This window comes from Cetorhinus maximus, chromosome 15, assembly GCF_964194155.1.
Source record: "Cetorhinus maximus chromosome 15, sCetMax3.hap1.1, whole genome shotgun sequence".
Lineage (NCBI taxonomy): Eukaryota > Metazoa > Chordata > Chondrichthyes > Lamniformes > Cetorhinidae > Cetorhinus > Cetorhinus maximus.
Genome location: NC_135893.1, coordinates 67,242,652 through 67,269,404, shown reverse-complemented (window position 1 = coordinate 67,269,404; position 26,753 = coordinate 67,242,652). Strand labels below are relative to the sequence as shown.

At 42.8% G+C, this 26,753-nt stretch overlaps 1 protein-coding gene across 1 annotated transcript in view; it reads left to right on the top strand.

The window, feature by feature from the left end:
• LOC144691226 (complement C1q tumor necrosis factor-related protein 1-like) overlaps nt 1-6,264 on the top strand; it is a 35,757-nt gene extending 29,493 nt beyond the window's left edge. Inside the window, exons 2-3 of the mRNA XM_078559276.1 lie at nt 199-446; nt 4,116-6,264. Of these exons, the coding sequence (XP_078415402.1) occupies nt 218-446; nt 4,116-4,672 (786 nt within the window). The 5' untranslated portion in view covers nt 199-217 and the 3' untranslated portion in view covers nt 4,673-6,264. The remainder of the gene's footprint in view (nt 1-198; nt 447-4,115) is intronic.
• Nucleotides 6,265-26,753: the final 20,489 nt, after the last annotated feature.

Below are 26,753 nucleotides of genomic sequence, written 5' to 3'. Positions count from 1 at the left end.
GTGTTAAAAGAAAATTTAAAGAACACATATTTAAAAATGCAGCTATGACTTTTTCCCAGGGCTTTTGCTTGAAGCAAAACTTTAATCTTTAATTCTTGGAGAGTCCGGGACAATCCTGGAGTGTTGGCAACCTCATGCTGTTTCATGGATACTGGCAGGAACAAATTTTGATTATTTTCTGTATTTTCCTGTGCACAGGTTATTCTGTTGTCGAAGTATGAAGGCTTCTGTTGCTCTGATTGTTTCCTTGCTGGCTGCTGCCATCTCATCGAACAGAATTCACTTTCAAAAACAGATGGTCCAATCTTCGTGTGTCCGATGCTGTGGTCCATTGGAGAAGCCTGCATATCCATATGGATTGTCGTCCAGTCACAGGATGGCAAGTGACCACCCTACCTACCCCATGCCTGAAATCAAGCCAAAGATAGATATGACTATACTAAAAGGTAAGGGTCACAAATTTCAGCTCCTTAGTGCCTGGTTTTACGGCACCACGAGGGCCATTTTAGTTCCAAAATGTCATCCGTACCACGTTTATACCCTTGTTGTGAGTCACGCCAGACCCCATTTTGGTAAAAGTGTTAGCGCGCGTAGGGAACCTCCACCAGACATATGCAGATTCAGCACATCATGATTTGTGAATCTCTGATTTGATGTCAGTGTTATCATTTTGGAGCTCAACGCTCCAGCGAATGCCACCTCGTAAACACAGACTTAACATGCATTCAGCAGCAGGAAGGACACCTCACTAGCACTATCTAAAGGGATCAACAACTACTTTAGCTGCTAATTGATTTTACTGGCTGTTGCTGGGATTGTATAAGTGCTTGATGGTTTCAGGAATTCCAGAAGCTTCAAGGATTTTGCACAAACCACTTGCTCCCAGACATGGGTGCGGTATGACAGCACGACAGGGAGATAGAGCAGAGGTGACACAGAGCAGGGCATGTTGCTGGAAGAGGAGGAAGGAAGGTTCTCAGCAGGAGACGATACCTGTTCAGGGTGTTCAAGGACAACGCTTCTATCTGAATCTCAATGAGGAACAATGTGTGAACTGTCTGTGCGTCAGTAGGAACGTCCTCATGAAATCTACCACTGCCTTCAGCCAGGACAGTAACCGCTGAGTAGGATGAGGATGGCATTGCAATGGCAATGATGGTGAACATGATCACAAACTTTTATACATTGGGCTCTTTCCAGGCTGGAGCAGATATTATTTGCAACATCCCCCAGTTTGCTATCCATATGTGGAGAAGGGACATCACAAAGGCTAGGCAGCTAATTAGATTTCATTCTCTCTTTAAGAAAGAAGCTAATGGAATGAGCAATAGCTTCTTGACAATTGCAGGCTCCTCCACGGTGCAGGGTGCCATTGGCTGCATTACCATTGCTTTGTGGACACACAACTTGTCAACTCTGAGATCTACCACAACCGAAAGGGATTCCATTCCCTCAACATGCAGCTGGTGTTAACGATAATTAGTGTATATTTTATGGATTAATGCCTAGCATCCTGGCAGTTGCATTCTGTGTCAGTCCACTGTGCCATCTGCATTTGAGCTACCTCAACAAACCAGAGGCTGGCTACTGGGTGACAAGAGCGATCCTTTGAAGACATGGCTCGTGACTCCAGTGTGCAACACACACGGACATGGGCAGCATGCATACAAAGAAAGCCATGCTGGCACAAAAACTGTGATAGAGCAGGCCACTGGCATGCTGAAACGATGCCTCCGCTGCCTGGACCAATCTGAAGGAGGCCTGCAGTACCTGGCTGAGCACGTGTCAAGATTCATGGTGGTCTGTTGCATGCTGCACAATCTCAGTATCATGAAGGCAAAGACCTTGCCACCAGGTAAGAGGATTAGCAGGAAGAGAAGGAGGAGGAAGGGATGAGACCACCTGGACGGAAGTCCCTTTCTGCTCAGACTGCTGTGAATGAATCATCTGAGTGTGATAGCAGTAACCAAAACCCTTATTCTCCATTTACCAACAGTCCCATACCTTAGCTTCACTCTTTACTGACCATTAATGTCCCAGATTTCCACAAAAGTATTAGCAGGAGTGACCACCGCATGGTCCTTGTGGGGATACAGTTCCATCTTCAAACTGAGGACACCATCCATTGTGTTGTGTGGCACTACATTGTGCTAAATTGGATAGATTCATAACACATCTAGCAACTCAAAACTGGGCATCTATGAGGCGCTGTGGGCCATTGGCAGTAGCAGAATTGTATTCAACCTCAATCTGTAACCTCATGGCCCCACTCTACCAGTACCATTAGGGGGATCAACACTGGTTCAATGCAGAGTGTAGGAGGGCATGCCAGGAGCAGCACTAGGCATACTAAAAATAAGGTGCCAAACTGGTAAAGCTTCAACACAGAACAGCATGGATGTTAAACAGTAGAAGCAACATGTGATAGAGATTAGCAATCCCATAACCAACAGATCAGATCAAAACACTGCAGTCTTGCAACACTCAGTCATGAATGGCAGTGGACAATTAAGCAGTTAAGCAGAGAAGGAGACTCCACAAATATTCCCATCCCCAATGATGGGGGAGTCTGGCACATTGGTGCAAAAGACAAGGCATTTGCAGCCATCTTTAGCCAGAAACACTAAGTGGGTGATCCATCTTGGCCTCGTCCTGTGGTCCCCAGCTTTACAGATGCCAGTCTTCAGCCAATTCAATTCACTCCACATGATATCAAGAAGCGGCTGAAGGCACTGGATACTGCAAAGGCTATGGGCCCTGACAACATCCAGGCTATAGTACTGAAGATTTGTGCTCCAGAACTAGCTGCACCCCTGCCAAGCTGTTCCCATACTGGCATTTACCTGGCAATGTGGAAAATTGTCCAGGTATGTCCTGTCCTCAAAAAGCAGGAAAAATCCAACCCGACAAATCATTGTCCCATCTGTCTACTCAATCATCGGCAAAGTGATAGAAGGTGTTGTAGACAGTGCTATAAAGCAGCACTTACGCAGCAACAGCCTGCTCACCAGTACTTGGTTTGGGTTCCACCGGGGACGTGGCTTTAGATCTCATTACAGCCTTGGTCCAAACACAGACCAAAGAATTCCAGAGGTGAGGTGAGAGTAATTGCCCTTGACATAAAGGCAGTATTTGGCCAAGTGTGGCATCAAACAGCCCTAGCAAAATTGAAGTCAATGAGAAATGGGGTAAACTCTCTGCTGGTTGGAGTCATATCTAGCACAAAGGAAGATGGTTGTGGTTGTTGGAGGTCAGTCATCTCAGCTCCAGGACATCACTGCAGGAGTTCCTCAGGGTAGTGTCCTGGGCCCAACCATCTCCAGCTGCTTCATCAATGACCTTCCCTCCATCATAAGGTTAGAAGTGGGGATGTTTGCTGAAGATTGCACAATGTTCAGCACCATTCGCGACTCCTCTGATACCGAAGGAGTCCATGCCCATATGCAGCAAGACTTGGACAACATTCAGGCTTCGTCCAATAAATGGCAAGTAACATTTGTCCAGCACAAATGCCAGGCAATGACTCACTTTCAAGATGTACCCTAGTGTCTCAGATTAGGAACACATTTACCATCACAGGCAAAGAAGGCAACTGTGACTGGGCGATTATGTAAAATGGTTTATTTCCATTGATATGTATAAAGTAGGATTGACTATTCTTTATTTAAAAAAATCCACAGCATTTAATACCTTTAAGATATGATGCAATAAACTGGAGATTGGTGAAGTCTTTCTGAGATATTTATATCACTCAGAACCTTTACTCTTAACATTCAGGAATATGATTGCTCCTCAGTTATTCCTCACTTTGTAGAATGAGTCTACAGCATACTGGATCAAATGACACAATGCAGGAAAAATGTCGGATGAGCATTGTTCTCCCATTTCCTAATGATGAGAATAATCTTTTCCATTATACACACCATAGTGGTGTCAGCAGACATAGCTGATATAAAGATAAGGTCCTGGTGGCAGGAGGCCCTTGTGGAATATAATCCAGGATAGGCCAGTTGTTCTGTTTCTATGCTGTAGGTTCAATGTAATTCTATGTCATTTTCACACCTCCAAAAAATAAGCATTAATAAAAAACATTGAATGTTAATCTCTCTATGTAGGCTCCAAAGGAGAGAAAGGGGAGAGAGGAATGCCAGGAAAAACAGGCAAAGCAGGACCCAATGGTACCAATGGTACTACTGGCCTCAAGGGAGACAGAGGACAAGCCGGCATTCCGGGGCACAACTGCAAGCAGCATTATGCAGCATTCTCGGTTGGCCGCAGGAAGGGGGTCCAGAGCAAAGAACTCCAGACGCAGCTGATTTTCGACACTGAGTTTGTCAACCTTTACCACCACTTCAGCATGTTCACTGGCAAGTTCTACTGCTACGTCCCAGGGGTCTATTTCTTTAACCTCAATGTGCACACCTGGAACTTTAAAGAAACGTACCTCCACCTCATGCGCAATGGTGAGGAGGTGGTGATCCTGTATGCTCAACCCAGTGACCGCAGCATCATGCAGAGCCAGAGTGTCATGCTGGACCTAAGTGAGAAAGATGAGGTTTGGGTGCGTCTCTACCAGGAGAACAGGGAAAACGGCATTTACAGCGGCGAGGGTGATGTCTACATCACATTCAATGGCTATTTAATCAAGGCAGCAGCAGCAGAGGTAGATTAGGAGGGCAGTAGGCAGTGCAGTGGCACAAACCTGTTCCATCATTCAAGTTAGATTATGGCTTAAAAGGGATTACATTGTGAGGACAGGCTGTATAGACTAGGTTGTATTACCTTGAGCATGGAAAATTAAGGAGTGGTCCAACTGAGATGTTTAGGATGATTAAAGGGGCTGATAGGATAGATAGAAAGAAACTATTTCCTCTGGCGCAAGAATCCACAACTAGGGGCGTAATCTTAAAATTAAAGTTAGGCTGTTCAGGGACATGTCAAGAACTGCTTCACACAAAGGGTAGTGGAAATTTAACGCTCTCTGTCCCAGAAAAGCTGTTGAGGATGAGGGTCAACTATAAATTTTAAAATAGATTTTTGTTAGGCAAGTGTATTGAGGAATATGGAACCAAGGTGAGTAGATAGATCAGCCATGACCTAATTGAATGGCCTACTCCTGTTCCTTTGTACTTAACTCATCTATGACTCGTCTTTGATCAATATCCCTTGAAACCCTTCCCCAATATAAATGTGTCAATCTCAGTCTTGAACATTTTAACTGACCCCCCAGAATCCTTTTTGAGGGAGAAAATTCCAAATTTCCACTACTCTTTGGGTATAAAAGTGCTTCTTGGTTTTCGAATCCTGAACATCTAATTCTCATTATACCCGACCAACATTTTGAAGCTAACTGTGTTCAGGCAGTTCTCACAATCTGAATTCTGATAAAGGTCATTGACCTGAAACGTTAATTCCGTTTCTCTCTCCAAAGAAGCTGCCTGACCTGCTGAGCATTCTCAAGCATTTTCTGCTTTTATTTCATATTTTGAGCATTTGCAGTGTTTTGTATTGATTTTAGTTCTCACGACCTTACTTGTTCCTCCTTTCTTGTTTTACTACTTTCCCCGCACCCCCAGGTGAATAACTGGCATCAGACATATCAACAACTTGCATTCATATAGTGTTTTTAACGTAGTCAACCATCCTGCGATGCTTCCCAGGAGCATTACCAGACAGAATTTGATGCAAAGCCACATAAAGATGTGTTCGGGCAGATGACTAAAACTGGAGAGGTAGAGAGGCTGAGAGGTTTAGGAAGGGAATTCTGGAGCTGGCAGCCTAGACAACTGAAGGCATAGCCTAGAGGAGCGAATTACATACGAGGCCAGAATTGGAGAGGCACTGGATCTCGGAGGGTTGTATGGCTGTAGGAAATTACAGCTATAGGAAGATCTGAAAACAAGGATAAGAATTTTTAAATTGTGGTGTTTCCAGGCCAGGAGCCAATGTAGGTCAACAAGCACAGGGATGATGGGTGAATGGGGCTTTGTGTGAGTTAGGCTATGGGCTGCAGAGTTTTGGATGACCTCAAGCTGGATTCCAGGAGTTATCATAAATCAATGGCACTGTCACTGGATCCTTTTATATAATTGGGAAATTACAAAATTAAGTAACTGTCTATTGAAGTGATGGATCACTCTTAACTCATTATCCATTATGACACACATTTTTATCCTTGTATACATGTTACATTTTCTAATAAAAAGAGGACATTGTGTGCTTTTCTACGTTTCCTGTCAGTTGCCTCATAGTAACTCCAGGGAAGTTAAAGACTCCTTGGCCTTCATTTTGATATGTTTTTAGTATGGCACTACCACAAACAGAAATACTATAGTAGTTAAGCTACTCAAATTTCAGAAGCAGTTTTGTTATTGTAAAATTAATTCTCTACAACAGGATAAACATTTTGAAGCCATTTCATTTAAAACTAAGAATGCAAGAACTTTTAATTCTTTTTCTGTCTTCCTCCCCAATTTTTTTCTCCTTCCCCATTTACTCTTTTCCCTACTTGTATTTTTTAACTTTGATTTTTCTTTCAACAACATGTAACCCAATGAGGTGTTAAATTGAGGCATTGACTGCCCTCTGAGGTAGGCCTGAATACTCTGTTATGAAGATGTGCTTTTTGACAAGTAATGATTTTTAATCTACCGTCTGGAAGTATGAATTACACTTAAAAAAAAAAGACTTTTTAAAAACACATACTAAAGTGACTTGAGCTCACAGCCAAGATGGCTACCTAATTTACATTACTGTATGTTCCACATTCCAACCCCATTGAGATTGGGACGGCAGGTCTGCAAAATCTCACCAAAGCCAATGACCTCAGAGGAATATGAATGAGCCATATTTCCTATTCCATTAGCACAATGTCCAGGTACTCAGCTGGGCGGAGACAAACCATCAAACCTAATCACTTGAACTATGGGACCTTGGATAAAGGGGGAATTATCACCTAATCAAGTTACAATTGGAATAGGTGATCATATTGAATTACTGGTCAGCTGGAGAGGGCAGTCACATGATAAGCAAACCCTTTGTATGTTTTAAGCACATATTTTCTCAGCAGCACTAAGGACAAGCAGTTGAGAAGTGGAGAGAGATCCTTCCTCTCTCTCTCTCTCTCTCTCTCCACTCAACTTGCAAGCTCTTGGGCCCTGTCTGCTATTGTTTGACTCTCTCTCCACGTGCAGCAGACAGAGATTTTAAAGAAAGAACTCAACAACACAGCTCTATCTCCAGAACAACAGATAGACCATTAATCTACAGTCCTAAACCACCACGAGCTGAAAGCAGAAAAACACAGAGTGAAAGCCGCAAGACCACCGGATTCAGCCGGAAGCCAGCCGAGACTCCCAACTACAGACTGTGAATTCCTTTTAACTTTCATGGACTCTAATTTGGTCAATTTATCCTTCTCCACTCTGTAATCTGTATTTGTGTGTGTTTGAATTTTGAATGTGTGTGTTTGTTTGTGTGTGTGTGTCTGTGTGCGGAAGTCAGTGCGTGTTATATTATTTTACTTAGGTTGGTTTAAGTATAATAAAATTAACCTCTTTCTTTGTTAAACTCAAGAAAACCTGTCCTATTGGCTCTTTCATGATTGCAGTGCGGAAACCATTAAGTACTCACTGAATTGGTAAGTATACCGTTTTCAAACAAAAAAAACCTGTTGCAGTCAAATTAGGAGAGGGAAAAGAGGGGATTCATTCAACCCTTCCCCAGAGGTGTCAGCTGTGGCTCAGTTCATAGCACCCTCGCCTTTGAATCAGAGGGTTGTGGGTTCATGTCCCACTCCCGGAAACCAAGAACTGTGATTGTACTCGAAAAGAGTTGCAATCTGTGACTGTTGGTAACTCGAAAGAGTTTCAACCCTTCCCCACCTGGTCATCACAACTCCTATTATCATTTCATAGAAGAGCAGGGGCATTTTCCCTGGTGTCAGGGACAACACTTATCTTTCAATTAACAACAAAAGCACATAATTTATTTCATGCTACTTGATTATTATCACATTGCTGTTTGTGGGAGTTTGCATTACACAAATTGGCTGCTGTGTTTCCTACATTACAGCAGTGAATATGCTTCAAAGGTTCTTCATTGTCTGTAAGCACTCTGGGGTGACCTGAGGTGACCTCCAAGCCACTACATAAATAAAAGTTCTCTCTTTCTTTAGTTCAACATAAAGTAATGTGAACTCCTTTTACTAAATTTGTTTGTCTGCTCCCATATCTCATCTTGGTTGTGCATTTATCTTAGAAAAGCTTCCACAATGTAGATCATTTTGGTTTGTTTTGTACAATTATGGAATGATATAGCCTTTTACTATGCTCTCTATTTCCAAGTTCAGGTGATTAATATATATCAAAAAAAGCCGTAGTCCCAATACTGACCCCTGGAGGACACCACAGCATATTTTTCTCCATATTTAAAACAATTTCAAACAACCATTCACCACCATCACTGCTTTCTGTCTCTTAGCCAATTTTATATTCATGCGCCACTACCCCTTTAAGCTTATGGGTTTCAGTTTTACTTATGAGTAGATTAAGTGCTCCTTTATCAAGTAATATAGACATGACATGACTGGGCCATTCTGTGACATGTAAAAATGTTACAGAATAAGAAGGGACAGCCAAAGAGTGAGGATACTCATTGACAGTCCTCAGAGTAACAGCAGACCCAGGTGAGTAAAACCTCAGTACACTGCGGGTTAAATTAAGTTAACAAGGAATTGGATTATTATTACGTCGGTGAGGACATTGACCTTTGATAAAATATATGAATAAGCTGCTTGGGATCAATCAGAAATGCATTATTTTGTGCAAATAGTGTAGGTATCTATTGAATTAAGCTCCCTAACAGGAAATAATAGAATAAATGAGATCTTCAGACTATTTTGCGATTTACTGTGTTGCTTGATTAAGTTTTTGTGTGGTTAAATGAAGGAGATCACATTTATTAAGCCAAATTGGACAATAGGGAGGATCAGTTCATTTTCAACATATTAGCCATTGTATTTGCGTCTGAGTAAAACAGATTGAACAACAAATCATCATTTTAAGCCAAATCCATTCAAACAACGACAACTTTCATTTATAGAGCACCTCTAATGTAGTAAAACATCCCAAAGCACTTCATAGGAGTGTAATTAGACAAAATTGACACTGAGCCTCATTTATGTCAATGGTTTTGCAAGTATTGTTAACCTGGACCCTTTATACATATAGTTGCATGAGTGATGAACTTGAGAGTAATGTGCTTTGGCATTGTACAATAAGCTGACAAGTTCCTGTACTCATGGATTCCCTACTGTACAGTCACATCTCTCTGTTGTAGCCTAAAGTTAGACAATGAATAATGGCTTCACAAATCACATTGAATCCTGAGACTTGGCACAACCACAACAGTATAAGCATGTACAGGCACTTGCCTTGCATGTACAGAACGCAAATATAATATGGAAGCTCTATATCACTTGTATTGTGGGCTACTTTAGTGTAGGGTATATACAATCTTCATGGGATTTGGGTTCAAATCTCACCATGGCAGCTGGTGGAATTGAAATTCAATTAACAACTCTGGAATTGAAAGATAGCCTCAGTAATGGTGACCATGAAACCATGGTTGATTGTTGTAAAAATCCATCTGGTTCACTAATGCCCCTTTAGAGAAGGAAATCTTCCATCCTCACCTGGTCTGGCCTACAAGTGACTCCAGTCACACAACAATGTGCTTGACTCTTAACTGCCCTCTGAAAGAGCCTAGCAAGCCATTCAGTTGCATTAAGGAATGAAAGTGGATGGACCACACGGGATCGACCTAAGCACTGGAAACGACAATGGCACACCCAGACCTGTTGACCCTGCAAAGTCCTCCCTTACTAACAAAGCACTAAAACTGGGAAAGCTGTCCCGCACATAAGTTAAGCAACAGCCTGACATAGTCATACTCATGCAATCATACCTCACAGACAATGTCCCAGACACCACCATCACCAACCCTGCCTTGTCCCACTGCCAAGACAGACCCACCAGAGGTGATGGCACAGTGGTATACAGTAATATACCCCCTCCCAGCTGTTGAATCAGTACACCTCCATTGTTGAACGCTACTTGGAGAAAGCATTGAGGGTGGAAAGGGCACAAAATGTACTCTGGGTAACTTCAATGTCCATCACAAAGTGTGGCTCAGTAGCACCACTACAGACTGAGACAAAGTGACCCAACAACCAAGGGATCAGGTCTAAACTCTGCAGTCATGCCACATCCAGCCATAAATGGTGGTGAACAATTAAACAACTAACTGGAGGAGGAGGCTTCACAAATCCCCTCAGTGATGGGGGAGACCAACACACTCAGCGCAAAAGATAAGGCTGAAGCATCATCTTCAGCCAGAAGTGCCAAGCGGATGATCTATCTCGGCCTCCTCTTGCGGTCCCCAGCATCACAGATACCAGTCTTCAGCCAATTTGATTCACTTCGTGTGATAACAAGAAATAACTGAAAGCACTGGATACTGTAAAGGCTATGGGCCCTGATAACATTCTGGCAATAGTACTGAAGACTTGTGTTCCAGAACTAGGCACGGCCCAAGCCAAGCTGTTTTAGCACACCTACAACAGTGGCATCTTCCCGGCAATGTGGATCCTTGCCCAGGTATGTCCTGTACACAAAGAGCAGGGCAAATCCAACCCAGCTAATTACTGCCCCATCAGTTTACTTTTAGCAAAGGAATGGAAGAGGTCGTCGACTGTGCTATCAAGCAGTATCTACTCAGCAATAACCTGCCCACCATCTTCAGCTGCTTCATCAATGACCATCCTTCCATTAAAAGGTCAGAAGTGTTGATGTTTACTGATGATTGCTCAATGTTCAGCACCATTCGTGACTCCTCAGATACTGAAGCAGTCAGTGTACATATGCAGCAAGACCTGGACAACGTTCAGGCTTGGGCTAACAATTGGCAAGTAACATTCGCGCCACACAAGTGCCAGGCAATGGCCATCTCCAACAAGAGAGTCTGTAACAGCAATGCTTGGTCACACCTTGCCCCCTTCACATGCAATCTCCCCCACAGGACTGTTTTCATCTGTCACCTAGGCAAGATGGAAGGGTGAGCTGTTCCATTTAGGATAAAGCCTCACCCAGGAGGGAAAAACAGTTTGGACAAGTACTCTTATTTCCCAATTTTTACTGGTGTTCTATTTTAAGCTATACAAGGCCAGTTCACACCAGTATTCCTATTTCCCAGTTTTTACTGTTTTTTTACCTCCTCGGCAATTTATTTTAATCCTCACTTGCATCAAGTGTATTAACCTTGGTCCTTCTGAAACCACTCAGCCTTGTGTTGAATTGCATATTGAAACTGCAGGACAAAACTCAGGGATCTGCATCACGAGTGCCTCTGTTCTAAAAATAAATGGTGGCACTTTGTAGAGGGCTGCGGTGGTTGACAAGCTGAAGTCTGTTTCTACATCTATCCTGAGGTTGGTACTGATTTTAGAATCATGGAATGGAATGGTACATGTAGTAATTATAGTTTTGATAAATGCAGGACTGTAGCTTTTAAGAATAACTCGGTGTTGTAAGATCACATGATCTGTGTAAACCAATGAGTGAGCAGTACGGGGAACTTCTAGGGGAGAGTTCTTCTTTTGTTATAGAGATGGATGCACACCAGTAGTTGCTGCTGCTGCCTTGTAAATAAAGTTCAATGTCTCCACCAAGAAAAGTTGCCTGGAATATTAACCCTATAACAAACTGGCGATGAGGATAAATCAGGTCCAGTGCTGTCCCTTGCCCAGTGATTATGATTACCTAAGATAATCAAAAAGAAAGGAAGATATACTCATCCGAGATGCCACAGTTTTGCAGAATCGATCCCTTTGAGCCAGCCACAGACAACTGGTCTCAATGTATAGAACATCTTGTGTTCAACCTTCAAGCCAATGAAATCATTGGGGGGGGGGAAAGAGGAGAGCGATTTTCTTGAGTAGTTGTGGGAGCAAAACCTACAGTTTAATTTGAAGCTTGATGGCCCCCAGTGGCCCTCATTTGAAGACCTTCAGCGAATTAGTAGACCTCGTTAAGGGACATTTCCAACCCAAGCCCTCAGTCACAATGCGGAGGTTCAGCTTCAATTCATAGAATAGAGCCTCGGGACAGACCATTGCTACCTACGTGGTGAAATTAAAACAACTAATGGAATATTGTGACTTCGGTGAAACTCTGAATGATATGGTCAGGGATTATTTGGTCTGTGGTGTGCAAGAGGATGCTATTTAGTGAATATTGCTGGCTGAAGTAGATCTTGATTTTACGAAAGTGTTAGAAATAGCGCTTGTGATGGAAAGTGCTATGAGGGATCCACAAGTGCTTCAAGGTGCTCAAAATGGCACCAATTTCCTAGTTGGGCAGGAACAGTCAGTCAGAAAGTGGCGTGAAAAGCTGGGAAACAGCCCCCACTAACCAAGAATTTAGAGGAAACAGCTTAGCAGCAAAGTGGAAACTAATTTTTATCGATGTGGAAACAATCATATTCCTAATGATTGGCGATTTAAAGAAATGGAGGGTTATTTTTGTCACAAGAGTGGACACATATTGAAACATTGCAAAGTGAGATTAAAACATCCTAAAACAGGATGCCAGGCAACAAAGTAATTCTAATGAAGCATATAATGTGGAAGAGCCAGAAACAACCAATTCTGACATTTGTTCCTTATTCAACATGATAGTTGGGAAGACAGAGCCAATTACTATCACATTGCAAGTGAATGGTAAACCCTTAAAAATGGAAGTAGACACAGGTGCTTCTACCACTGTAGTAAGAGGACACACTTTCAGGTATTTAAATAAAGGTGCTCAACAATTAAATTTGGAACAAACTTTCGCCAAGTTGAAAACGTACACAGGTGAAGAAATCCAGGTACAAGGTATCACCAGAGTACCTGTTTATTATAGTTACCAAACAGCACAACTACAGTCATGGTGGTAGAAAGCAGAGGACCAAGCCTTCTAGGTCAAAATTGGTTGAGGGAAGTTAATCTTGATTGGCCAGTGAGGTTTCAAAAGGGAGCAGGAAGAGTTCCTGAGTTGGAAAAGGAAATAAGCAACATACTTCAGAAAGAGCCTGGAGAGTCCAAGGATAGCAACAGGATGAAAAGAAATGAAGACTTTCTTAAACATCGACATGGAAGGACAGCAGAAGAAACTCAAGGAGACTCTGCTGAATGACAGAATTCAAGGTGAAATGAGTGAGCTTCACAAAGAAAAGGAAAACCTGTTGAAAGACCTTCATACACTACAAGAATCCCTCAGGTCAAAGTTTGTGTCTCTGGAAAATTACGAAGAGAAACAAGAAGAATTTAACATCACTCTGAACAAACTGAAGAACCAGGTTGGCAGACAAGATGCAGCAATGTTCAAGGTTCCAGGAGGAAGCCAACAGATGCAAGAAAGAGACTGAAGAGCTGAAGAATCAGCTGCATGAAGCTAAAGAGACTTTGAAAGCTAAAGTTGTAGAACTTTCCAAGATGCGAGTAGATAATGAAGTTATTGGCAGCTCAACCACTGAACTAAGACAAATTGAGATTTCACACCTGAGAAAATCCTGGCTGACAATGAAGTCAAAATGAAGGTTGAGACTAAATTCTGTGGTAGAAAGAAAAAGACACATAGGAAGAGGATGCAGAATTACTGATGAGGCACCATCTTCAAACAAGACTAAGACCAGTTTTTTAAGACTTCCCAGTTTTGAGGGGAAGGTGGAGAAAAGTCAAGGGAACCAAAAAGCGAATAAAGATTGTCGTGAGCAACAAATTACTGTTGGAGAAACAGCTCATGTAAGGAATTACAGTGGTGGACTGAAGTGGCTACCTGATAAAGTATGCTCTGTGACTGGATCATTGCTGTACCACATGGAAGTGGAGGGCCGGATCACCCGTAAACATGTGGATCATTTAAGAAGACAGGAGATACCCCAACAAAATGATGTTCCACCTGCAACCATTGCTGAAACTATAGTTCTGTTGAAGTTCCTCAACCAAGGATAGACATGTCCAATGTCTCTGTCAGAGTGGAATACACTGAACTGCCTGTGCCTAATGAGGTACCTGATGTTAATGTGGTTCCAGAGAATGTCGTTCCTGCCAAAGAATCAGAAGTCATGGAGCTACGATGTTCCGCATAGATTAGGGAACCACTTGAAAGGCTGAACTCATAATTTCATGACCTGTGTAAATAGTGTAATGTCATGAGATAAATATCCTTGTAAATACAAAATGTACAGAAAAGTTAAAAAGGGAGGAATGTAGTAATGGTTTTGATAAACACAGGACTGTGGCTTTAAGAACAATTATGTGATGTAAGATCACATGATATGCGTAAACCAATGAGTGAGCAGTGCGGGGAACATCTAGGGGAGAGTTCTTCTTTAGTTATAGAGTTAGATGCATACATGTAGTTGCTGTTGCTGTCTTGTAAGTAAAGTTCAATGTTTCCACCAAGAAAAGTTGCCTGGAAAATCAACTCTATAACAGCAGAGAAGGAGGCCACGCAGGGAATGGTAGCAGAATGGCAATGTTACTGGAGTAGCTGTTCACAACGGGCAAGGTAAGACTGTATCCAACCAGCCTATGCTTGCTAAAACTCAAAACACAGTATCTAACATTAGATGTGATTCTGCAACTGGACAACATTTGCTAAATAATCCTCAGTGTGCTAATAATTGTGCTGACAACCAATTTAAGATCATCTACAACAAAAACAGAAATACCTGGAAAACCTCAGCAGGTCTGGCAGCATCGGCGGAGAAGAACAAAGTTGACGTTTCGAGTCCTCATGACCCTTCAACAGAACTAAGTAAAAATAGGAGAGGGGTGAAATATAAGATCATCTGTTGGCTCGCAGTGTTGCGCATTTGTGTGCACTGGAAGCTACGTAAGTTAATACACAGGACACTGTTCTTTGCAGACAGAAATAACATTTACACACATTGTGCCTGGTTCAGCTACACATAATAAGTGACAACCATTTGCTGGTTCATTTCCAGGGTAATGCCTTGACCAATCAGCATCAGGCTGCCTGGTTTAAACTTCAAACAATGTTTGACAGTTAACTGTCAGTCACCATCAACTGGTGCATTCTCCATGGCAACACCTCTACCAATCAGAGTCCACTTGCCAACCAATCAACACTCTCTTCTCATACAGTATAAATATGTTGTTTCCCCTGACATCGGTATTTCCTTGCGAATTGTCCTGATGAGTACAAGATGAAAAGCTTTGACAAAAAAGTCTCTTTTTTCAGCAATACTCATGTTATTGGAGTAGTTATCTGGAGGTCCAGACTAATGCTCAGGAGGCATGGGTTCAAATCCCACTACAGCAGCTGGAGGAATTTAAATTCAATTAATTAATAAATCTGGAATAAAAAGCCAGTGATCAGTAACGATGATCATGAAACCACTGGATTGTCATTGAAACCCATCTGATTCACTAATGTCCTTCAGGGAAGAAAATCTGCCTTCCTAACTCGGTCTGCCTTACATGCGACTCCAGGTCTACAGCAATGTGGTTGACTTTGAAATGGCCTAGCAAGCCAATAAGTTGTATCAAACCACTACAGCAAAGTTGAATAAGAATAAAATCAGAGGCGCACCCTGCCCAGTTTACCCTGCAAAGTACTCCTCATCAACAGCTGGGGACTGTGCCAAAAGTGGGAAAGGTGTCTCACAGATTAGACAAGCAAAAGCCTGACATAATCACTGAACCATACATACAGCCCATGACCTAGACTCCTCCATCACCATCCCGGCAGAACATACTCACCAGAGATTTTGGAGTGGTGGTATACAGTTGGGAGGCAGTGGCCCTGAGAGTCCTCGCATTGTCCCATGAGGTCTCATGGCATGAGAGCAAACGTGCGCAAGGAACCCTCCTGCTGGTTCCTACCTACTGCCCTTGCTTAGTTGATGTATATGAAAATACTCCTCCATGTCGAACAGCACTTGGAAGAAACATTGAGGGTAACAAGGGCACAGAATGTACTCTGGGTCAGAAGGGGCTTCAATGTCTATCACTAATAGTAGCTTGGTAGTACCACTAGTGACTGAGCTTGCCAAGTTCTGAAGGACATACCTGCCAGACTGGGCTGGTGGCAGGTAGTGAGGGAACCAGAAAGAGGGAAAACCCTACTTGACCTCTCCCACACTAATCTACCTGTCACAGATGTATCTGTCAATGAAAGTATTGGTAGGAGTGACAACTGCACAGTGTTTGTGAAGAGGAAGTCCTGTCTTTACGTTGAGGATACCCTCCATCAAGTTGTGTGGCAGTACCACTGTGTTAAATGGGATAGATTCAGACCTCAGGCTGAAGCATTTGCAACCATTTTCAGCCAGAAGTGCCAAGGAGATGATCCATCTTAGCTCCTCCCGAGGTCTACAGCATCACAGATGCCTGACTTCAGCCAATTCAATTCACTCCATATGATATCAAGAAATAATTGAACGCACTAGATGCTATGGACCCTTGCAACATCCTGGTGGAAGTACTGAAGACTTGTGCTCCAGAACTATCCGTGCCCCTACTCAAGCTGTTTCAGTACAACTACAATCTTGGCATCTATCCAGCAATGTGGAAAATTGCCCAGATATGCCCTGTTCAGAAAAAAGAGAACAAACCCAATATGAACAATTACCACCCATCAGTCTACTCATGATCATCAGCAAGGTGGTGCGAATTGTCTTTGACAGTGTTATTAAGTGGTACTTGCTCACCAATAACCTGCTCACTGATGCTTAGTTTGGATTCTGCCAGACCTCATTATAGCTGTGGTCCAAATGCAGACAAAAGTGCTGGATTCCAGAAGAGGTGAGATTGACTGCCCTTGAGACCAAGGCAGCATTTGACCAAATGTGGCATTGAGTAGCCCTAATAAAATTGAATTAATGGGAATCGGGGGAGAATTTTCCACTGGTTGCAGTCATACCAAGCACAAAGGAAGATGGCTATGGTTGTTGGAGGTCAATCATTTCAGCCCCAGGAGATTACTGCAGTAGTTCCTCAGGGTAGGGTCCTAGGCCCAACCATATTCAGCTGCTTCATCAATGACTTTCCCTCCATCATAAGGTCAGAAGTGGGGATGCTCGCTGATGATTGCACAATGTTCAGTATCATTTGCAACTCCTCTGATACTGAAGCCATTCATGTCCTTGTGCAGCAAGACCTGAACAACATTGATACTTGGGCTGATAAGTGGCAAGTTGCATCGGCACCAGACAAGTGCCAGGCAATGACCATCTCCAACAAGAGAGAATCTAACCATCTCCCCTTGACCTTCAACGGCATTATTGCTGAAGAGGTATCTAACTAGTCCCAATCCTAGAATGATAGAATGATAGAATGATACGACAGAGGGAGGCCCATTGTGCCATTGCTGCCTTTCTGAAAGAGCGATCCAGCTAGTCCCACTCCCCAAGGAGTAAATTTGTCCCCTTTCAAATGTTTATTCAATTCCCTTTTGAAATCTCTGCTCTTCCCGTCTCTATACCTAATCTTCTGCTGAAATGATAGCAGCTGATTGAAGGGTAACGCCTATGGAAAATCCTGTTGAATAAGCCTCAAACCCCAAGCTCAGAAGAACACAAGTGAGACTCTAACCTTCCCCAATACGAGGGAAAAACTAACAAACCGCTGAGCTACTGGCAGACAGAATGAGCGTACGCTAGCACGGAACCACTCACTCCTAGTTTGAAAATTTCCATCCATGAATTTAAATGGATTTGGGGTCAGATGTTGAGGCTGCAAAATTTCATAATGTGCATTCCAAGAGCACAGAAAAGGAACATTTCTCCTCGGTGCCATTCCAATTTAATCATGGGCAATTAAGGAGACCTTCATCAGATTAAACTGAATGAGATTCTGACCCATGGAATTAACCAATGACACAAGGAAAACACCTGTTCAGCAAACTGACGAAATGAAGGTATACAGCTCTGGAGGGCATCCTGAGCTGAATGCGCAACAAATACAGTTGATAAGTGGTAAAAGTGGAAATGGTAATATCACTGAAGGTTAAATATCTCACTGATAATTCAGCTCCATTGCGTATCATGGTGACATGTCTATGTCACCAACTCTCCTGTCCCTCTACCGATTGCATTGAGTGAGTTGACTGCTGGGCTTGTTTCATGCACTGACTGGAGTAAATGTAGCCCTGCACACACATGCTGCATTTACTAGCATCCATATGCCAATTGTAGTGATTGTTATTAAGGAGCCAGTCAGACAGACTCTTCACTAACATTAAAAAGATGTAAAGTGCAGCTTTACAAAGCTTTCGAAAGCTTTTTAAGTCTGACTTTGCAGAACTTCATTTGTACTTTTTTTTATTCATTCACGGGACATGGGTTTCGCTGGCTAGGCCAGCATTTATTGCCCATCCCAAGCTGCCCTTGAGAAGGTGAAGGTGAGCTGCCTCCTTGAACTGCTGCGGTCCCTGTGGTGTAGGTACACCCAAAGTGCTGTTAGGTAGGGAGTTCTAGGATTTTGACCCAGCGACAGTGAAGGAATGGCGATATATTTCCAAGTCAGGATGGTGAGTGACTTGGAGGGGGACTTCCAGGTGGTGGTGTTCCCATCTATCTGCTGCCCTTGTTTTTCTAGATGGTAGCGGTTGTGGGTTTGGAAGGTGTTGATACTGATGGTACTGAAGGCTGAAGTTAAGTCAGAATGAATCAACTGGTTCTAAATTCAATTTTAGGTGACTCTATGGCCAGAATCTTTGGGTCGGTGAGCAGGGGCAGACCCCGCACGCGTAAAATGACGTGCAGGGATGTCGGGTGTGCGTCCCAATGTCACCACGCATCATCAAATCCTCAGTTCGGTGGGCGCGCACTGGAGTCGGCTGCACACCTGCCAAACCGTCAAAGGCCTATTAAGACCATTTAAAGTCCAATTAAAATGATTACCGGAGCTGCCCATCCAGCCTTAAGGTTGGCGGCAGGTGAAGAGCCCAGGCGGCCTTCGCATTTATCATGAAACCTCATCCACGGGCGGGATGAGGTTTCATGGAGGTTTTTAAAGTTTAATAAAAATTTTTAATAAAATTCATTGACATGTCCCAGCTCATGTGGCATTGTCACATGAGGGGACATGTCTTAAAAAAATTTTTTTCTCTTCTATAATATTTTTAAAAACCAAACTAATCTCCCTGAGGCACAAAGATTTCTGCGTTCTTTCGATGACCCCATGTAAATTGATGGTGCACAGCCATGATGAAACATGGAGAATGATGAAGCATTCATGGTACATGCCATTATTTGTAAAAAATTTCAGCATTTGCGGAGTAAAGATCTACGCCACGAGTTCAGATTCTCATTAATTGCTGGATGAATCGCACCCCTCTGCTTCACCAAAGTCAATAAAAGCCCCTTCTTGTCATGATGTTCCTCAATGAAGTTAATGCAGATTGTGAAATCCCTGGATGTACAATGTTGAAACAAATGATTCTCACCTCAGCCATGATAACTAATGTTATGAACAACTTTTTTTGTGACCTGTTTTATGGTCAGGACATGACAGTCTCCCTTGAGGATTGAAGAGGGCCAATGGAGCTGTGGATTCTCACTCCAGAAAGCAGTGACTTGTCCCTAGAGGGCTTTTTAAAATATTATTTTTACTTAGCTTGGCTGTTCTTTGTGCCAACCTTGCCACCTACACTCCTGTTAGCGTTGGAGGGTGATAATTATTTGGGACATAAAGTTGTTTTGACATGGAGGAATACAATGGAGATAGATTTCTTCTAGAAAATAACATTTTGGGATACGGTATATGAGTAAATTGACGCAGGATTTGTGTAAGTGTAGCTTGCTTAGGGGGAAAGATGGGCTTTGGATTCATGGTTCTCAAAGCTCTCCATGATTGAGAGATTTCCTCATTAAATGTCTGGACCTGTTATAGGCTAACTGATAGGGATTGATGGCTAAATTTAGTCAACAACTCCATTATTGTTACATTATGTGACTACCCAGGGTGGTAGAGATAAAGGAGATGGCTTTTGGTCTTTTATCATCCAGCAATTCTTAGAATAGTATAATGGCACATCCACTGGGTGCTTCACTGTCTGTGATCATGATGGACAAGGCCACTGGTTCTTTATTTCATGTGTCAAGAATGTTCATATATTTTGCACACTTATCCTGCCATTGATTCATTAACTTTCCAAAGACTTACATGATAATTGCTGAAAACAATTGAGTTACAATGTCTTCTTCTTCTACTTATTCCATTTAATTTATTTATTTTCTTTTTCTTTCTGTCTCTTTCCTCTCTCTCTCTCTCTTAATCTGCTACCTTTCTTTCCCTCCCTTTTCTGTCTCTGATTTGACTTTAAGTCACCCTATTTTCTTCTCTGTCATTAACGCTGTTTTTTTATTATCCTTTTCTGTTATTGGTCAGGGAGATGAACCATTGGGGGTGATGTTCCCAGATGTGATGTTGACATTGCCGTTCTGTTATTGGATTGATGTTCCAGCAGTTTGCAGCAAGAAATTTAGGTCGACATCAACAGTGAATGTAAAACTTTCGTTAATGTTGCTTATCACCAAACCTGCCAATGCAGCAATGTTTGGACCAGAGTTTTTAGTGATCTGTCAGGTTGTTTATGCTGGCTAAAGGAAACAAAATATCACTAGCACATAATGATTAAGCTTCTCAATCATGCTGCCAGCTTACTGTAAATAGAGCTAGCACATGCATGATGTGCTGAATTGCCCCCTTCTGTGCTATATTGTTCTATTCCATTCTATGTACTGATGTAAATATATTATCAGGAAAGGTTAGAAGGACTTCACTTGTGATGGGCATAAGAGTGTGCATGTACTCAATTGGAAAATTAAAGAAAAAACTCTCACTTATATGGTGCATTTCACAACATCAGGATAACAAAATGTTTTACAACCAGTGGAGTACTTTTTGAAGGGTTCAGAATCCAGGTGGGGTTTGCCTGTTACCCTAATGCTACTGTAGATGTTATTCATGAAAACCACTCTTGTTTATTTACAGATCCATAAACATCTCAGTACTCTGCATGAGGCTGTACTTCTGATCCCCATCAGATCTCAGTCTCTGAGTCATGTGATATTGCATCATAGTTACATCAGTAGTTACATCAGTATCAGGTGCTCCTGACGTTAACCCTTTACTCTACCGTTGTAACGTAAGAAACACAGCAGTAAATTTGGGCATTGAGAGGCAGAATTTGTTGAATGCATTACCCAATGGTGTGTTGTAAGAATCCCAGCACATGATAAGTTATTCCATTTTAACAGATTGGGAAAAACCACGGCACATGAGTTTAAACTAAGTATGGAAGAGTAGGAATAGACAGAATATTGGCCAATTCTTCTTTTCCCAGATAATTATGAGCTTCTGGAATGTGCTGCTGGCTGATCCAGTGGGTACTGACTCTTCATCTTCAAGATGGAGCTGGACCAGTTTCTGACTGGGGCAGAGACCACATCAGACAGAAGGTAAGTGCCACTATAGGTAACACTTGGACCATGTGATCTCCTGGAGTGGCTCCAGTCACTCTAGGTCTAGGGGGTCAGAGAGGAATTTTATTTCCTTTATAAACCCAGGACTTTTTCTCTGGTGAGGGCCGGTGCAGGAAGTGGGGTTGGGGGGGAGGAAGAAGTCATGATCCAGTCATCATGCTGTGGGCCAGGCTTAATGGACCAACTAGACTTTTGCTGCTCTTCAATTTTGTATGTTCGCACGGCTCCACACTGTTTGTGTTGACTTTATTGATATGGAATAATTAAAATAAATACAATCACTTCAGCAAAAGTACAGAGGAATAAGCAATCACAGTATCACCCCACTCCTCGTGGTGGAGCTGTGGCTACCCTGCCTGCTCTTGGTATTCTGCTTCCTTCCCTCTACCATGAGCTCTCTCTTTCTCCTAGTTAATACCTAGGCTGTGCCATGTGTCCTCTAGGGCTTCACTATCACAAACTTCTTGCATTGTCATTTCACTCAATTATGACATGAAAACCCACTTCATTATTATTCATAATGTCCTGAGGATTGCCTACAGCTTTTAATTTCACCATCTTTCCTGCTTCCTTTGATCAGTCATCCTCACATTCTGATTAAATAGTCAGTAACCCACACAATGTGATCAAACAGGTAGCGGTTTAGTAATTTGTATTTTTCATGTTGTAGCACTTAAAATGTGTTAACCCCATGCTTGATCAAACCTAGTTCTTTCTACAATGTATTTTTACCATCTACCCTTTTTGCTTACAGAGCTTAGTGACAGGGAAACGCACATGCAAAACCATGTCAAGTTATTCTGAGCACAGTCAAACAACTCAAATTATGATTGCTGATAACTCTCCTGTCGGTTACACGATTGAGAAGCCAGTACTCAAGCTCATCTTAAATGCATATGGAAGAGAAATTGGTGCTGCCCACGCCTGTTTTCGAGCCCTACAACCCTCTGAGCTCTCTGTGCTCCTCCAATTCTGAACTCTTGCACAGCCCCAATTTTCATTGCTCCACCATTGACAGCTATACCTTTGGTTTATTTGGCCTTACACTCGGAAATTCTCTCCCTAAACCTTTCCATCCCTGCAACTCCCTCCTTTATAATCTCTTCATAACCTGCCACTTTATCCAAGCTATCATCTGCTCTAATATCTCCTTATGTGGCTTGATGCTAAATTTTGTTCAATAAAGCTCTTGTAAAGCACCTTGGGATGTTTTATTATGCTAAAGATGCTATTTAAATGCAAGTTGTTGTTGTTGCTTTAAAAGGGCTAAGTTTGGGGCTTGATGTCCAACATCTAAGCTGTACCTAATTTAGTGACACTGCCATATTGTTAAGGATATCTTTCCAGGTGCTCTATGCTGTTGCCCTTTGACATTAGACCACTGACATTTACAAATCAGGGAGCTAGTATCTGCCTGAGAACTCTGTACAGCTCTCGTCTGTCTGGTATGGAGCAGGCACCAGGCCTATTTCGCTCAGGATTTCCAGTTTTACTTGAGGCTTACCCAATGCTCCTTGAAGGGCAGGCCTTCACTAGCGTCCCCTCCTTCCATTGCCTCTCCTGCTCCGGTTTTTATTTGAGTGCTGCCAGCAGTGACATGGGGCCTCTCTTTGTTCGCTGGTGACTGTGAGCTGCCTCTGGAGTTGCGACAGGTGCCAGCAGCTTGCAGTGTTTTTTAAAAGAATGTCCATGGGGCCTAGTTTTGGCTGAGCTTCAGGCTCTCCAGTTTCTGACACCGCACGTATACACCAACCAGCCTTCACCTGAGAAACAGGCCAAGACCAGTTTCTACAGCAATGGCCTTCATATGACCTATAATTATCTCCATTGGTGAACCATATCAATGCTTCCATTTAACATTAATGATTTACTTCAAAACTAATCCATCCATTTGGTATTCTCTTAGTTGCCTGTTGATTAATATTTGATTCTTTCTATTGTGGAAACAATTCTAAATTTGATTTACAAATTCAGTAAACACTATTGTCTTCCCTTTCTTTCAAGCCATCTACCCAACTACAACAGCAAGTTACATTTATATGGCATCCTTAACGTAGTAAACATCCCAAGGTGCTAATGTATTCCTTTGAACATCACCCCTCTGATTTTGGAGGGAATAAGTGCAGATTCATGAGAATGACACTGGGGCTAAAAGGGTTAGAAGTATGAGGACCAGTTGCATAGGCTTGTATTTCTTTGAGTATAGGAGATATAAGTGTGGTCTAATTCACGTGCTTAAGATGATTAAGGGAGTTGATAGGGTAGATAGAGCGTAATTATTTCCACTGGTGCGAGAGTCCAGAACAAGGCAGCGTAATCTTAAATTTAAAATTTGGTCATTCAGGGTTGGTGTCAGGAAGCATTTCTTCACATAAAGGATAGTAAAAGTGTGGCACTCTCTCCCCTAAAAAACTGTTAAGGGTGGGAAGGTCAATTGGAAATTTCAAAACTGAGATTGAGAGATGTTTATTAGGCAAGTATAGTAAAGAATATAGATGCAGGTCAGGGGCTGAAACTGCTTGAAGAAGAGTGGAAAACAAGGTGGAAGCTGCTGAAATGGCTCAACAGGTTAAAGAGTGTGCCTCAGGATTCTCAGATGCCATGCTGGAGACCTTGGTTCATGAGGTGGACAGGAGGAGAGGGATTCTCTTCCCTCAGGTGGCCAGAAGGCTCTCCAGCCATGTTGCCAGAAGGCAGTGAGAGCAGGTGGGTGTGATGGTCAATGCCACTAGTCTAGCCCCGAGGGTCTGGATGTGGTGTCACAAGAGGTTTAATGAATTCAAGCCTTCACTTGATCAAAGTCAGTCAATGTATCCTCACTACCAACTGCGTCACTAGCTTTACACACTGCTCCAGTCACCAACACCTCTTTCAATTATCTACCAACAATCTCCATCAACCATGGCTCCTGTCTCACATTTATATGCTTCGCCCCGCCATCATACACTTAATAACCACTGGAAGCCATACACTCTCATCTCACAACATGCACATATTGCCAGCTATCATGCTGGCCCAGCTAATGACACTTGCATCCCATGAAAGAGTAAACAAAAAAACACATTGGGCAGAATTTTACGAGTCGGTGAGCGGGGGTGGGGCCTGCTCGCCGACAGATATAACGATACACGGTGATGTCGGGGGGAACTCCTGACATCACCGTGCCCCATTTAAATTTTCAGGAAGGCGGGAGCGCAGCAAAATCAGATGTGCGCCCGCCGACCTGTCAATGGCCAATTGAGGCCATTGACAGGGAAAATTAAGTAATTAAAGGACCTGCCCGTCTAACCTAACCCTAGTGGGCAGGCCAGGAGCCCCGGCGGGAACTAGAAAAAACATGAAACCTCATCCACGGGCGGGATGAGGTTTCATGTAGGCTTTAAAAGATTTTAATAAAGATTTTGTAAAAATTATGGACATGTTCCAACTCATTTGACATTGTCACATGAGGGGACATGTAAGGGAAATTTTTTTTTTCTATTTTTGTCTTTTTTACATGTACAGCTGATCTCCCTGAGGCAGCACTTAGCCTCAGGGAGATGAGTTCACTCTTACGTACGCATGCGCGAAAGAGTGCGTAGCGCTTCTGTGTGGATGTCATGCTGGGCGGGCCTTAATTGGCCCACCCATGTAAAATGGCGGTGCGCCTCCGACCAGGGGCGCCGATCGGAAGCGCGCCTGTATGCGCCCGCCCATCAACTTCCCCTTCAACGGGGGGAAAATTCAGCCTGTTATCTATAGTGACAAATTGTCCAAACTGATAGGTCAGTCATCAAATCAGCTTTATCTACTGGCCAACATCATAACCTGCTTACTCCCCAAACAGCGCCTGCACTAATGCCCTCAGCAAGGTTGTGTTTGGCACATACCATGCTGGAAGTGGACAGAAGGGGTATGGACTCTATTTTTCTGTTACACCAGCATCCATAATGCTGAAACCACCTGTACCATAGAGCTAAACTTTGAGGCCAAAGTATTTGGGGAACCAAATCAAAATACAGGATTCTGCACATGTTCAGCTAACTGAAAATAATGGAAAGTTAAAAAGGGCAGTAAACATAATACTAATGAATAAGTGTGTAGGTGTTCATTTTCTCACTGCACACTGGGTACCTAAAGTTTCCATGGTGATGATTGATCGCGGCAAGATCTCTGGTCCTTAGCATCATAGGTAAGCATCCCATTAGAAAATTCAGTGCTAACTCATGATCAAGATGATCATTATGTCACTCCCAACTGTATACTTGAAGATACAATCATTAAGCAGAGAACTATTTGGTGAAAAACAGTGTCAGTTCATTTTCTTAAAATAACATCACTAGCTTGCCATACAAAAGCCAAATTCCTGGTACCAGGTAAGGAGCCCTAAATTTCAGTTCATTTTGTGTTTACCTGGTTATGGTAGGATAGATTTTTTTCCAAATTCTCTTTCAAAAGCGGTGAATCTTGTGAGATAAAGCTTTACCACCAGTGGCAACCTTAATTGTGAGCCAGGTAGAGTGTTTGCAGGTTAATTGACCATAGGAGGGATCACTGATGGGTGTCCATATCTGCCAGTCTGGTGGACACTGAAGTAACTGTAGTGCCCACACCAGTATCCTAACTGGGGTCAGCTGGCTCAGTGATCAAATCAAGTACCTTTGTGGCCTCAATACCTCAGTGCCCTGCCATCTACCCACTGCTGGGGCAGGTCCCCAATAAAACCAGCTCTAAATCTACCCAGGACAATTGGTCTGATAGGATAGATAGAAGATTTTCCTCTGGTGAAGGAAGACAGAACATGGGGACATAACCTTCAAATTGGAGCTAGGCTCTCCAATTCAGGAGGTACAGCTTCACAGAAAGCATCGTGGAAATCTGGAACTTTCACCCTCCAAAAGGCTAGATCAACTGAACATTTTAAAATTGAGAATCAGAACTCTGATGAAAGGTCATTGATCTGAAATGTTATATGAACACACAAATTAGGAGCAGGAGTGGGCAACTCAGTCTCTCAAGTCTTCTTTGCCATTCAATAAGATCATGGCTGGTCTGGTTGTAACCTCCCACCTATCCCCGATAACCTTTCAGCGCCGTGTTTATCAAAAATCTATCTACCTCCGCCCTCAAAGACTTTGGGCTGAATCTCCGGCTTGGCGAGCGGGGGCTGGGCCCGCTTGCCGAGGCGCAAAATGACGCACGGTGACGTCGGGTGT